The 14,538-nt window shown below is 24.3% G+C and overlaps 1 protein-coding gene across 1 annotated transcript; it reads left to right on the top strand.

Annotated features, from left to right (window-relative positions):
* Positions 1-3,721: 3,721 nt before the first annotated feature.
* On the top strand, positions 3,722-11,197 carry PF3D7_0711700 (erythrocyte membrane protein 1, PfEMP1; the record flags this gene model as incomplete). Its single annotated transcript, XM_001348994.1, has 2 exons — positions 3,722-8,974; positions 9,803-11,197. 2 exons carry the CDS (start codon positions 3,722-3,724, stop codon positions 11,195-11,197), a joined length of 6,648 nt encoding a protein of 2,215 aa, XP_001349030.1.
* Positions 11,198-14,538: the final 3,341 nt, after the last annotated feature.

Genomic DNA, 14,538 nt, shown 5'->3' with positions numbered 1-14,538 from the left:
AATAATAGTAGTGACATCAAAGTATTATTAAAATGGTATGTACGCACAAAAAAAAAAAAAAATATATATATATATATATATATTTACCATTGTATGTACATATATAAAATATATCATAATATAAATATAAATTTTTTGAAAATAAAAGTACAAATTTTATATTTAAATTTAAAGAAAAGAAAAATATATGTTATATATATATATATATATATATATATATATATATATATATATATATATATTTATATATATATATTCATCTTGATGTTTAAATTTATTTGGAGAATAAAATTATATATATGAAAAAAGGTATGTATATATATTAATTTGAAATATATATTATTATATTTTTTCACTTTTGTTTTTTTAATATATTCACATATTTTAAATTATTTTATATATTTTCTTAAGCACAAAATATATTATATTATCATCTGGAAATTTATTATATTTATTATGAAAAAATTTTCCTAAATATTTTTTTTAAATATTAATGGAAAGAATATTTTATATAAACGAACTATAACATTTATATATATTAAATTTATAGTTTTCTCTTTTATATTCATATATATGTATATATAATTATTCTTTTTTATATTATGTTTAAAGTAATAATATATATTTTGAAGTATAAAAATTACTATCAAGTAAAACTTCATAATAAAAAAATAATGAACATATTATAGATACATACATTTATATATTTTTCTTGCAATATAAAATATATAAATTTATAAGCAATATATATGTTATAACAAAAGCACAGATATGAAATTTTTGCTATACTTAAACAAATTACTAATAAGCAAATATATTCAGATATATATAGTATGATTAAATAATATGTTCTGCGTATTGTTGGGAACCTAACAAATATTATGAAACAGTTTTAATACATGATCAAATTATATATATATAAATATATATATATTTTTTTTAATTATTATTCTTAATATATATATCATGTAAAATATGGATTCAAAATTTCTCATACAATTTTTGTAAAAAACATAGACAAACTAGACCATATTCCTTTATTATATGATTTAGGAAGATTTCATCCTTTTTTATAATACTGCTTTCAAGGTTTCATACAAAATCTTTTTCCTTTTTTTTGTACATTACTATAGAGAAATATATATATATATATTATATAAATTAAGAAATGGAAATTCAAAGTCATAATATAAATACATAAAAGGAATATATATAATTAGAAATTATTATATATATATATATATATATATATATATATATATATAGCATAACATATGTTACCATCACATATGTTATAATAAATCATATTTATGTTGGTGCATTATGCATGGATTTTATGTAGATTGGACGAAAAATATGGATATATATAATTATTTGTATATTTATGTATGTTAGATTGGTTTGATATGTACTTGTATTTCTCTATTTATAAATGTATTTTTAGTGTAACCAAGGGTGTATAGTTATAAAGATTGTTCAATGTATGTTGGCATGTAAATGGATGCATATAAGTCTATCTGATTTTTGGTATATATATCTATGTTCATATAGATATTTTTTAGGGATGAGGTTTATGTATTTGTGTGGATATATATATATACAAAATACATAATTAATAATATACCTTTCATAAGAATAGTAAATATACAATATATATAGAAAGAAAATAAAAACATAATAATAGCTATAGTTATTATAACATCCTTTTTTTCAATTTTATTTATCATTTTTATTTTATTTTATTATTTTATTTTTTTTTATTTTTTTTGTTATCTCTATATTACAAATATATATAGACATATTACTATTTCGAGTATAAATAAATTTATTCTACATATATGCATGTATATGATCTGTTTATTATATATATATTGTATGGGTATTATATTTGAATTATGTGTACATCCTATATATATATTATATACATTCTCTCTAGAAATATTTTCAATATATATATGTATTGTAAATAAATGTATATGTATTTTGTATTATTAAAGGTTACATTATTTTTTTACATATGTTAATATATATTTTAATATATAATTTAACCATATTAGTAATATATAAGTATTGAAATATATATATTTATATAATTGTATTATATTTGTAAAATGTTTTTGATAATTTCATCATTATTAAAGTAGAGAAAATGTACATTTTATTAACACAATATATTTGAATATATATATAGTTATACCATTATATATATATATATAATTTTTCATTTTAATGTGTTTTTTATATTATAAAAACCAAATAAAGGAAATATATAAAAACCATGAATTATATAAAATGAAGTAAGTATACAAAATAGATGAAATATATAAAAAAAAAACATAATATTTTTTTTTATTAATATAATAATCCTTTTTTTATGTTATTTTATTTTTTCTATTTTTTTTTTTTTTTTTTTCTTTTGATGTTGTACATATATATTATATATAATACATTATATATTATAATATTTTATAAACTACATTATATAACAACAAAAATTAATATGTATAATATAATATTTTCAATATGATAAAATACAAAAAAAATATATTTCTATATTATATATGTATTTATGTTCATAGATATATGGTAGATAATATAGATAGAAAGGTAATATTTCCTTTTTCTTATCTATCGTATAGGGGGAAAAAAATATATATAAATAATTTAATAACAAATAGATAAATGATTATAAATTAGTATAAATATTATATATATATATATGTTCTTCGATTATAATTCTTATATTTTTTGTTATATTTTTTTTTTTTCCTATATTATATAATATATATAGGATTATATAAATAAAAATCTACATTAAATATAACATGTTCTCTTTCATAGTGTTTGACAAAATGTTTTAATTTATTAGGCTATATTTAATTTTTTTTAAAAAATATATATAATAATTATATTAATGTAAAATATTATTAAAAAAATATATATGTATATATATATGTCCGTATATATGTTGTTATATTGCTATTAATATAACTAAATTATATTGTACAAAATAATTATATATTATAGTAACTGAATTAAATAATATTTATATAAGTGAATAATATTAGTATGAAATATTATAATATTATCATGTACTATTAAAATTATAATAATATAGTTAATAGTAATGATGTATAATATTCATATTCCCACATTATCATATATAATATAATATATATATATATATATATATATATTAAAAATATATATATATTCTTCAAATATCTACATAAATATATATATGTATAACATGCATGTATTATTTTATACATCACATCGATTACATTTTAGCGTTTTTTTCCATCACATATAATACGACTAAGAAACAAAATAACATCACAACAAACATAGTGACTACCATTACATGATATTACCACATAATTCATACCATTATATAATATCACTACATGGTAGTGATAACCACTATATCATATACACCACTACGTATTATCACTACATAGTAACAGTAGTAGTTACAATCAAGAAGTAACATCATGGTAATATATATTTTCGTTCATTTAAATTTAATGTTTTGATGATAATGATGTTGTGTTTTGTTAAAGATTATGATAACAAGATATATGAATCGCATATTAGAGTAATAATGTGCATGCATGTCAGTGGTAGTATATACTAGCAGTGTATGAAAAAGAATATATGTATAACAATGTATATGTTTATGTATGCATTTATGACATAATGTAGTGCACCAATAACGAAAATGGCGAGGCCAGGTAGCGGTGGTGGAGGTAGTTCACAGGATGCCAAACATGTATTGGATGAAATTGGGCAACAAGTGCACGACCAAGTGGAAAAGGAAGCTAAAGAACGTAGTAATGGTGATTTGAAAGGAAATTTGACAATATCAACAATTTTTGATACGGAAACAACTGGCACCGATGATCCATGCAGCTCTGATTATACTACACGTTTTGATGCTCGCGGTGATCCGTGCAAAAAAGATGGAACAGGAAACGATGTAGAGCGTTTTTCGGTTAAACAAGGAGCAGAATGTGGTAATAGTAAAATACATGGTAATAGTAAAGGTGGAACTGGTACGGAGGTTGGCGCCTGCGCGCCGTATCGACGATTAAATTTATGTAACAAAAATCTCGAAAATATCAATAAATATGATAATACGAAAGCTAAGCATGATTTATTGGCAGAAGTGTGTCATGCAGCAAAATATGAAGGGGCATCAATAACACTTCATTATCCACAATATCAAAATAAATATGATGATTCTGGTTCTACAATGTGTACTATGTTAGCACGAAGTTTTGCTGATATTGGAGATATTATAAGAGGAAAAGATCTATATCTTGGAAAAAAAAAAAAAAAGCAAAATGGAAAAGAAACAGAAAGAGAAAAATTAGAAGATAATTTGAGAAAAATTTTCGAAAACATTAAGAAAGAGAATAATTCAAAACTTAAATCCCTTACAGATGACCAAATTAGGGAATATTGGTGGACAGAGAATCGTGAAACAGTATGGAAAGCCATGACATGTAGCGAGGACCTAAAAAATTCTTCATATTTTCATGCAACGTGCATTGATGGAAAGAATCAGTCTCAAGCTAGAAACCAATGCCGATGTCCCAAGACAAGTGGCAACGTAAATATTGTTCCCACATATTTTGATTATGTGCCACAGTATCTTCGCTGGTTCGAGGAATGGGCAGAAGACTTTTGTCGTAAAAAAAAAAAAAAAGTACAAAATTTGCAAAAACAGTGTCGCGACAAGTACCAGGGTGATGATCGATATTGTAGTCGTAATGGCTACGATTGCGAACAAACTATTAATAAAATAGGTAAACTTGTTATAGGCAAAGGTTGCATTAACTGCTTGTATGCATGTAATCCTTACGTTGACTGGATAAATAACCAAAAAGAACAATTTGACAAACAAGTGAAAAAATACGGAACAGAAATATCAGATGGTGGTAGTGGTAGTGGTGCTGCTGGTGGTGGTGGTGGTAGGAAAAAACGAGGTACAAGTACTACTAATTATGATGGGTATGAAAGTAAATTTTATAAAATATTTAAAGGTAAGTGTGGAACCGTTGATGCATTTTTGGGATTATTAAATAATGAAAAAGCATGCAAAGAAGTTAAAGATGGAGGAAAAATTCATTTTGAAAAAGTTAATAGTACTAGTGGTGGTACTGCTGGTAGTAATAAAACATTTTATCATTCGGAATATTGCCAACCCTGTCCTCTATGTGGAGTGAAAAAGAAAGATGGTGGTAATGAATGGGAAAAGAAAAAAGAAGATGAAAAATGCAATATAAAACTTTATAAGCCTAAAGATGGCGTAGTAGGTACTACTATTAATTTCCTATATAGTGGTGATGAAACTAATGAAATTGAAAAAAAATTAAAGAAATTTTGCCGAACAGAAAATGGTACTGGTGATAGTAATAGTGATCCTTCTTTGTATGATCCATGGCAATGTTATCACGTTAAACAGCTGGAGAAAGATAAGGAGGGTGTGGATGACCCAGTCTATGAAGCGAATGTAAAAAATGGAGGCGGATTATGTATATTGCCAAACCCCAAAAAAAACCAAGATAGTGGAAATAATTCTTCAAATGAACCTGAGCAATTCCAAAAGACATTCAATAATTTTTTTAATTTTTGGGTGGCACATATGTTAAAAGATTCCATATATTGGAGAACAAAAAAACTTGTGAAATGTTTAAAAAATGGTAACACAATAAAATGTGGAATGAATTGTAAGGATGATTGTGGTTGTTTTAAAAGATGGGTTGAAAAAAAACAACAAGAATGGGGGGAAATCAAAGAACATTTTGGCAAGCAAGATTTTGGCAAGCAAGGAGAAAATGGCGTAGGTGAAATGTTAGGCGTACTAATGAAATCTCCTTCTTATGTTCTTAAATTTGTTTTGGAGAAAGATGTACTTTTGACAAGTATTAAATCGGGTTATGGGAAACCAGAGGACATAGAACGTATTGAGGAACTGTTGAAAGAGGAAAAAAAAAAAAATGAAGAAGAAGCAGCTGATGGCACCGACAATGAAAATAAGACCACAATTGATAAATTGCTTAAGCACGAATTAACAGACGCCAAAGATTGCCAACAAAAATGCGACAAAAAACCACCACCACCCGAAACTCCCGCTCGTAATCTACCACCACCTGACACCCAACGTGACCCCAACCAAGAGGAATCCGAAGAAGAAGAAGAAGAAGAGGACGAAGACGCCCCCGATGACGGCGAAGTCGATGGCGACAAGGGCGACGGCCAGGAGACGGAGCCGGAGGAGGAAGAGGACACGGAGGACGCCAAGGTGGAGCCGGCAAAGGACACCACAGAAGACACAGAACAGGATGGGCAGGGACCACCGGTAAAAAAAGACGAAGTAAATCCATGTGATATAGTGTCTAAACTCTTTCAGAACCCAAACAATTTTTCCGACGCTTGTACCCTCAAATATGTTACTGGTAAAAACTACGGCTGGAAATGTGTATCAAGTGGTAACGGTACCACTAGTAGTGAGGGTCGTTCCCCACGTGTCGCACGTAGTGCCCCTAGTGGTGATAAGGACGGCGCTATATGTGTGCCACCCAGGAGACGACGATTATATGTGGGGAGATTAACGAAGTGGGCGGAAAGCAAACAGGTGACACAACCACAGGAGGATGGTAAGGCACCACTAGCTCCCACTCCGCCGACCTCGTCGGGGTCACAGAGTGACCCGCTCCTTACCGCCTTCGTGGAATCTGCTGCAATAGAAACTTTTTTCTTATGGCATAAATATAAAGTAGATAAAATAAGAGAGGAAAAAGAACAACAAGAACTATTTACAAATACATCAACCCTTGGAAAAGAACTTCAAGATAAATTAGAACGTGGTAACATACCCACCGATTTTTTGAGGCAAATGTTTTATACTTTGGGAGATTATAGAGATATATTATTTAGTGGTAGTAAAGACGCGAAAAATGGTGTCAACGACATATTTAGTGGTGATAAAGAAATGAAAGAAAAAGAAGAGAAAATAAAAGGTGCGATACAAACGTTTTTTGAAAATGGTGCTTCCCAACCTCCTAGTGGAAAACGAAATGATAAACATGAAGAATGGTGGAAAAACCACGGTGAACATATATGGAATGGAATGATTTGTGCTCTGACATACAAAGACAATGACGCCAAAGGCCAAACACCAACACAAATTCAGGAAGTGCGTGACAATCTTTGGGACAGTGGCAAGAACGAGCCAAAAAAACCCCAATACCAATACCAAACTGCCAAACTCGAAGAAAAAAACAGTGGTACCAAACCTACCAACCAAACCCCCTCATCCACTAGTGATAACACCCCCACCACCCTCACCGACTTTATATCACGCCCCCCCTACTTCCGATACCTTGAAGAATGGGGTCAAAATTTTTGTAAAGAGAGGAAGAAAAGATTGGCACAAATAAAACATGAGTGTATGGATGGTGATACACAAAAGTATAGTGGGGATGGGGAATATTGTGAAGAAATTTTTAGTAAGAAATATAACGTTCTCCAGGATTTAAGTTCCAGTTGCGCTAAACCTTGTAGATTGTATAAAACGTGGATAGAAAAAAAAAAAACAGAATATGAGAAACAAAAAAAGGCATATGAAGAACAAAAAAGTAATTACGAAAATGAACAAAAAGACAAATGCCAAACACAAAGTAATAATAATGCTAATGAATTTTCTAGAACACTAGGAGCGTCCCCTACAGCTGCAGCATTTTTAAATAGGTTAGGATCATGTAAAAATGATAATGTAGAGGATAATGGAGAGGATAAATTAGATTTTAACAATCCAGAGCAAACATTTAGACCTGCAACAAATTGTGGTCCATGTCCTGTAATTGGAGTTAAATGTAAAAATGGTAATTGCAGTGATACTTCAAATGGAAATATGTGTAAAGGAGGAATGATTACTGCAGAAAATATTAACAATTCTACTGATGATGTAAGTATGCTTGTGAGTGATAACAGTACAACGGGATTTAATGGTTTAGATGAGGCTTGTCAAGGTGCAGGTGTCTTTGAAGGTATTAAAGAAGATAAATGGAAATGTGGGACGGTATGTGGTGTAGATATATGTACTCTGGAAAAAAAAGATACGAATGGGCAAGAAGGTGATAAAAAATATATCACAATGAAAGAATTGCTTAAACGATGGCTAGAATATTTTTTTGAAGATTATAATAGAATTCAAAAAAAATTAAAGCCATGTACGAAAAGTGAAAATAAATCCACATGTATAAAAGGCTGTGTAGAAAAATGGATAGATAAAAAAAAGGAAGAATGGAAAAATATAAACAATAATTACCTTCAACAATATAAATATGTTGGTAATACTTTAACTAATTTTTTAGAGATTTTGATACCTAAAATTGATCTCACAAATGATAAAAAAAAGATTAAGGATTTACCTGCGTTCCTGAAGTTATATGGATGTAATTGCGCTGATAACTCACAAAATAGTACACAAAATGATGTTGTTCTATGTTTGCTTGAAAATCTTAAAACAAAAGCAAAAAAGTGTGAAGAGAACCACAAACCTAGTGGCAACCAACAACAACCGTGTCAAGAATCCCCCTCCGTTGAAGACGATGAAGAGGACTTAACCCTTGAGGAAACAGAAGAAAATACAGAGGAGGCAAAGAAGAAGATGATGCCGACAATTTGTGAAACTGTGGTACCAACAGAACCAGAAGAACCTGGAGAGACTTGTACACCAGCAGCAGCAGGTGGTGGCCACAACCCCGAACAAACCCCCGTTCTCAAACCCGAAGAAGAAGCACCAACACCAGAAGCGGAAACAAAAAAAGACAAAGCCCCAGTGAAACCCCCATCACAACCAACAACCCCCCAAATAGTGGATAAAACCCCCGCCCTGGTGACCTCCACCCTCGCCTGGAGCGTTGGCATCGGTTTTGCTGCGTTCACTTATTTTTTTCTAAAGGTATTATATATATATATGTGGATGTGTTTTTTTGTGTGTATATGTATGTATGAGTGTTTTTGGATGTATATATATGTATATGTGTTTTCTGTATATCTATCTGTGGATATGTTTGGATATATATTTGTGTATATGTATGTGTTTTATATATATTTTATATATATATATTTATATTGATAAAGAAAAAAATGAAAAAAAAGAAAAAAAAAAATTTATTAAAATAAAAAAAAAAAGAGAAAGATTTTAAAAATAATAAAAATTATAATAAAAATATAAATTTTGATAAAATAAAAAATGAAAAATTTTATCAAAAAAAATTAAAAACAAATTATATTAATAAAAATAATGATTATAAAAAAAAATTATTAGAAATAAAATAAAAACAAAAAAAGAAAAATAAAATGTTAAAAAAAAAATATATATCATAAAATAAAAAGAAAAGGGAAAAAATGTTAAAAAAAAAAATAAAATTAAAAAAAAAAAAAAAAAAAAAAAATTAAAAAATAAAATAAAATAAAAAAAAATTAAATAAAATAAAATTAAAAAAAAAAAAAAATTAAAAAATTTATTTAAATAAAAAAAAATAATAAATAAAAAAATTTAATTAAATAAAAAAAAATAAAATAAAATTTAATACATGCACATATACACATAAATATACATACATATATATATATATATACCCATAACTACATACACATTTACACATACATATATATATATTATATATATATATACCCATAACTACATACATCTATACATTAACAAACACATATATAATACCTAAATACATATATACATACACATATATGTTCATTTTTTTTTTAGAAAAAAACCAAAGCATCTGTTGGAAATTTATTCCAAATACTGCAAATACCCAAAAGTGATTATGATATACCTACATTGAAATCCAAAAATAGGTACATACCATATAGAAGTGGTACATATAAAGGCAAAACATATATATATATGGAAGGAGAAACTAGTGGAGATGACGATAAATATGCATTTATGTCTGATACTACTGATATAACCTCTTCCGAAAGTGAATATGAAGAATTAGATATTAATGATATATATGTTCCTGGTAGTCCTAAATATAAAACGTTGATTGAAGTGGTACTAGAACCTAGTGGTAACAACACAACAGCTAGTGGTAAAAACACACCTAGTGATACACAAAATGATATACAAAATGATGGTATACCTAGTAGTAAAATTACAGATAATGAGTGGAATACATTGAAAGATGATTTTATATCTAATATGTTACAAAATGAACCAAATGATATACCAAATGATTATAGTAGTGGTGATATTCCATTCAATACACAACCGAATACTTTATATTTTGATAATAATCAAGAAAAACCTTTTATTATGTCTATTCATGATAGAAATTTATATACTGGAGAAGAATATAATTATAATGTTAATATGAGTACTAAAAATGTTGATATTCCAATGAGTGATAAAAATGATGTATACAGTGGTATAGATTTAATTAATGATTCGTTGAATAGTAATAATGTTGATATTTATGATGAAGTTTTGAAAAGAAAAGAAAATGAATTATTTGGAACGAATCATCCAAAACATACTAATACACACAGTGTTACCAAATCAAGTAATAGTGATCCTATAGATAATCAATTGAATTTGTTCCATAAATGGTTAGATAGACATAGAGATATGTGTGAACAGTGGAATAATAAAGAAAAAGTATTAGATAAATTAAAAGAAGAATGGAATAAAGATAATAATAGTGGTGACATTCACACAAGTGATAGTAACAAAACGTTGAATACTGATGTTTCTATACAAATACATATGGATAATCCTAAACCAAAGAATGAATTTAAGAATATGGATACAACCCCCAACAAATCTACTATGGATACTATGCTGGATGATCTAGAAAAGTATAACGAACCCTACTACTATGATTTTTATAAAAATGATATCTATTATGATGTAAATGATGATGATAAAACATCTATGGATAACAACAATAACCTTGTAGATAAGAATAACCCTGTGGATAGTAACAACTCCACCTATAACCACCGCAACCCTGCAGACATTAACAAAACTTTTGTGGATATAAACAATCATAACCAACACCCTATAGAAAAACCTACCAAAATACAAATTGAAATGAATTCAAATAATCGCGAAGTGGTCGAACAGCAATATCCTATAGCGGATATATGGAATATATGAAATTATGGATGTATGTTTGATTTTTATTTTTTTATGTGGAGTTTATATTTTTTATTTGTAGAGTTTATTTGTGGAATATATTTTTTTTATTTGTTGATTTTATTTGTGGAATATATTTTTTTTATTTGTTGATTTTATTTTTGGATTTTATTTTTTATTTGCGTATTTTTATGTATTTTTTTTTTTTTTTTTTTTGTATTTAATTTTTAGTGTTATAAATTACATTATATTTTTAGTACATGTATATATAATATGATTATATTGTGTTGTATATTATGTTATATTATATATTTTAATATTGTGGTCTTATTATATATAGTCGTATGTATATGTATAGTGTTACATACATATATGTAGTGTTATATACATATATATTTTAATGACCATAGTAGTTAATATTATTTAGATTAAAAATATAAAATATTAAAAAGATAAAAATATAATATAATAAAATAATATTTTATTATTTGTTATTAATACTACTATTAGTATTATTATAAGTATTAATAGTAGTATAACTATTAGTTTTATTAGTGATAATATTAATATTAAAATTTAATATTGTTCTTTTTTATTTTTTACTTTTTATGATATTTAACAAAAAAAAAAAAAAAAAAAAAAAAAAAACAACAAGAAGTATAATCGATAGATCGAACCTATTTATAAAAATACGTATTGATTATATTTATATATAAATGAGGACCTATCGAAACAAATAGACAGACAAACATACATATGTAGATCATATATTAAAAAAACATATATATATAAATGAATATATACAATATAAGAATACTTATCAAAACAAACATATGTATTAAAAATTATATTTTTTATAAAATTACTTGTGATATTAAAATACATATGTTAGAAAAATATATATCATATTGAAAAAAAAAAATAATAAAAATACATATATTAATATTTCTTTGAAAATACAGATACATGTTTGTCGCTTATCTATCCAAAAACAGATATATATGTAGTACATGTTCTAGATATTTTAATAATAAATAAGAAACAAAATATTGTTATTATTATAATTATTATTTTGTTTTGATTTTTTATGGTTTTATTTAAGGTTTTTTATTTGATTCTTATATGTTATATTTTAATATTTTTCTAATTTTTTTCTATAGAAATCTATTATAAAAAAAAAAACTAATATATATATGTATTAAAAATATATATATATATATATAATAAATCATATTATATTATATTATATTTACTGTATTTTTAATTTGGACTTAATTAAAATTTATATTGTTACTTTATATGTACTAATTAAACATATACACAAAAAAAAAAAAAAAATTATGAGAACGTTTATTTTAACCGTTATAGATATATTATACAGACATATAACTACAATTTTTGTTTTGATTATATATTATAAGAATAAATTTAAATTAAACAAAGTAATAATTTTAAATTGAAATTATATAAATGTAGAATAATAAATTTACTATGTAATTTATTTTTAATTTGTGTTAAATATAAATAAATATAATAAAAGTGTACTTACACTTACATATAAAGATTAAAATTTATATATAATTCATGTTCGTTTAAATATTCTATAAAAATAACTGTTTTCTTTCTAAATATAAATTATATATCATTATAAATATTAAAGAAACATATATATATATATTTGGGTAGTATTAAAATATAGACACAAAAATGTAAAACGCATGTTATTTTATAATATAGGTCAAGTAAAAATTTCTGATATATTAAATATTAAACCAAATTAATGGTATGGTAATATTTTATATTATATTAACACATACCAATTTAAAGAACAAATTTATATTAATCATCATGTATATGCATATGACATTATGTTGAACATTAATTATATGAAAACATAATTATTTAATAAAATAGTTAAAGCAAAAAAAAAAAAATAAAATAAAATATTATAGACATACATAATAAGTAAGTTAACCAATAAAGTGTGTAATATAACTTTTTTAATGTAAAATTATAATTTATGATATATTATATATAAATATATTACAGAAATAATAAAAATGATATAATCAATTGTTTTACATTTTATGGTATATTTCTTTAATACTTATTGTACAATATAATAATCACAACTATAATATATATATATATATATATATGTATATTACACCATACTAATATGATTATAATTATAATAAATAATTAATTTCTATATTTAACATATAACTATATAAAATGCATTTATTATTTAGTACACATTATTTTCTTATAATCATATAACCTAAAATATGTTGAATTTAAGGAGTATAAAAGTATTGTCAAATATAGATCAGTTTAAATAATGAAAAAAACAAAAATTAATTTATAGAATATAAATATATATAATATGAATTCATATATTTTATGTTATATTATATCATAGACACATAAATAAATTATATAGAAACATAAATAATAAAAAATTAAAAAAAACATAATAATAAAAGGAAAATTTAATCTAAACATATTTGTAGAAAAAAGTATGATATATTTTTTTCTATATTAAAAAATCAAAAAAATTATTAATATCGGCTAAAACATAATTTCTATATATGTGCATACTATCAAAATATATTACCATAATAAGTATAATTTAATGTTGTATACATTTTTATTCTTATTATTGAGTTGTTTTAACTGGTAGTCGCATATTAAATTTTATTATATTCTAACATATTTTTAATACACACTTAAAAAAGTACTTAACTACATGAATTGTTAAAATTTGTTTTTCTCTTTTTGTTTATTTTATTAGCATAACATAATATTATATGTAAGTTTGTACAATTTTATGCATATTAATTTAAATTGATATATGGAATGATACTTTTTCTAATTACCTTCTGTAAATAACAAATCATCTCAAATAAAACTTAAATACACTTATATGTATATATACATTGTATATCCATATAAAGGTTCATACCTTTTAGTATTAAAACATTATTATGTATGAAATGTTATATGGTCATAGATTTATAAAAAATATATATATATACATCAAAATTTAATAAATTACTATTTATATTTTGTTAAAGTATTATTTAAGTCAATATATTTATATTTCAACTTTCTTAAATAAAAAAAAAAAAAAAATACATATATATATAACAATTTATTTATTTAATTAAAATAATTATTCACTTTGTATATAGCATATATGTTTTAATAAATACAATTATAATTTCTTATTTTTTTTCATTTATTATTTTGAAAAATATACAAATTATAGAATATATAAAATAATATAAAGATAAATTTATATAAAATAAAAATATATTTAAAGTATTATAATATTTAATATATAAAATTGTATAAAAAAA

The sequence above is a fragment of the Plasmodium falciparum genome, assembly GCF_000002765.6.
Source record: "Plasmodium falciparum 3D7 genome assembly, chromosome: 7".
Classification (NCBI taxonomy): Eukaryota; Apicomplexa; class Aconoidasida; order Haemosporida; family Plasmodiidae; genus Plasmodium; species Plasmodium falciparum.
Note: the sequence above shows the minus strand (reverse complement) of the source record. Positions and strands in the feature narration are given on the sequence as shown.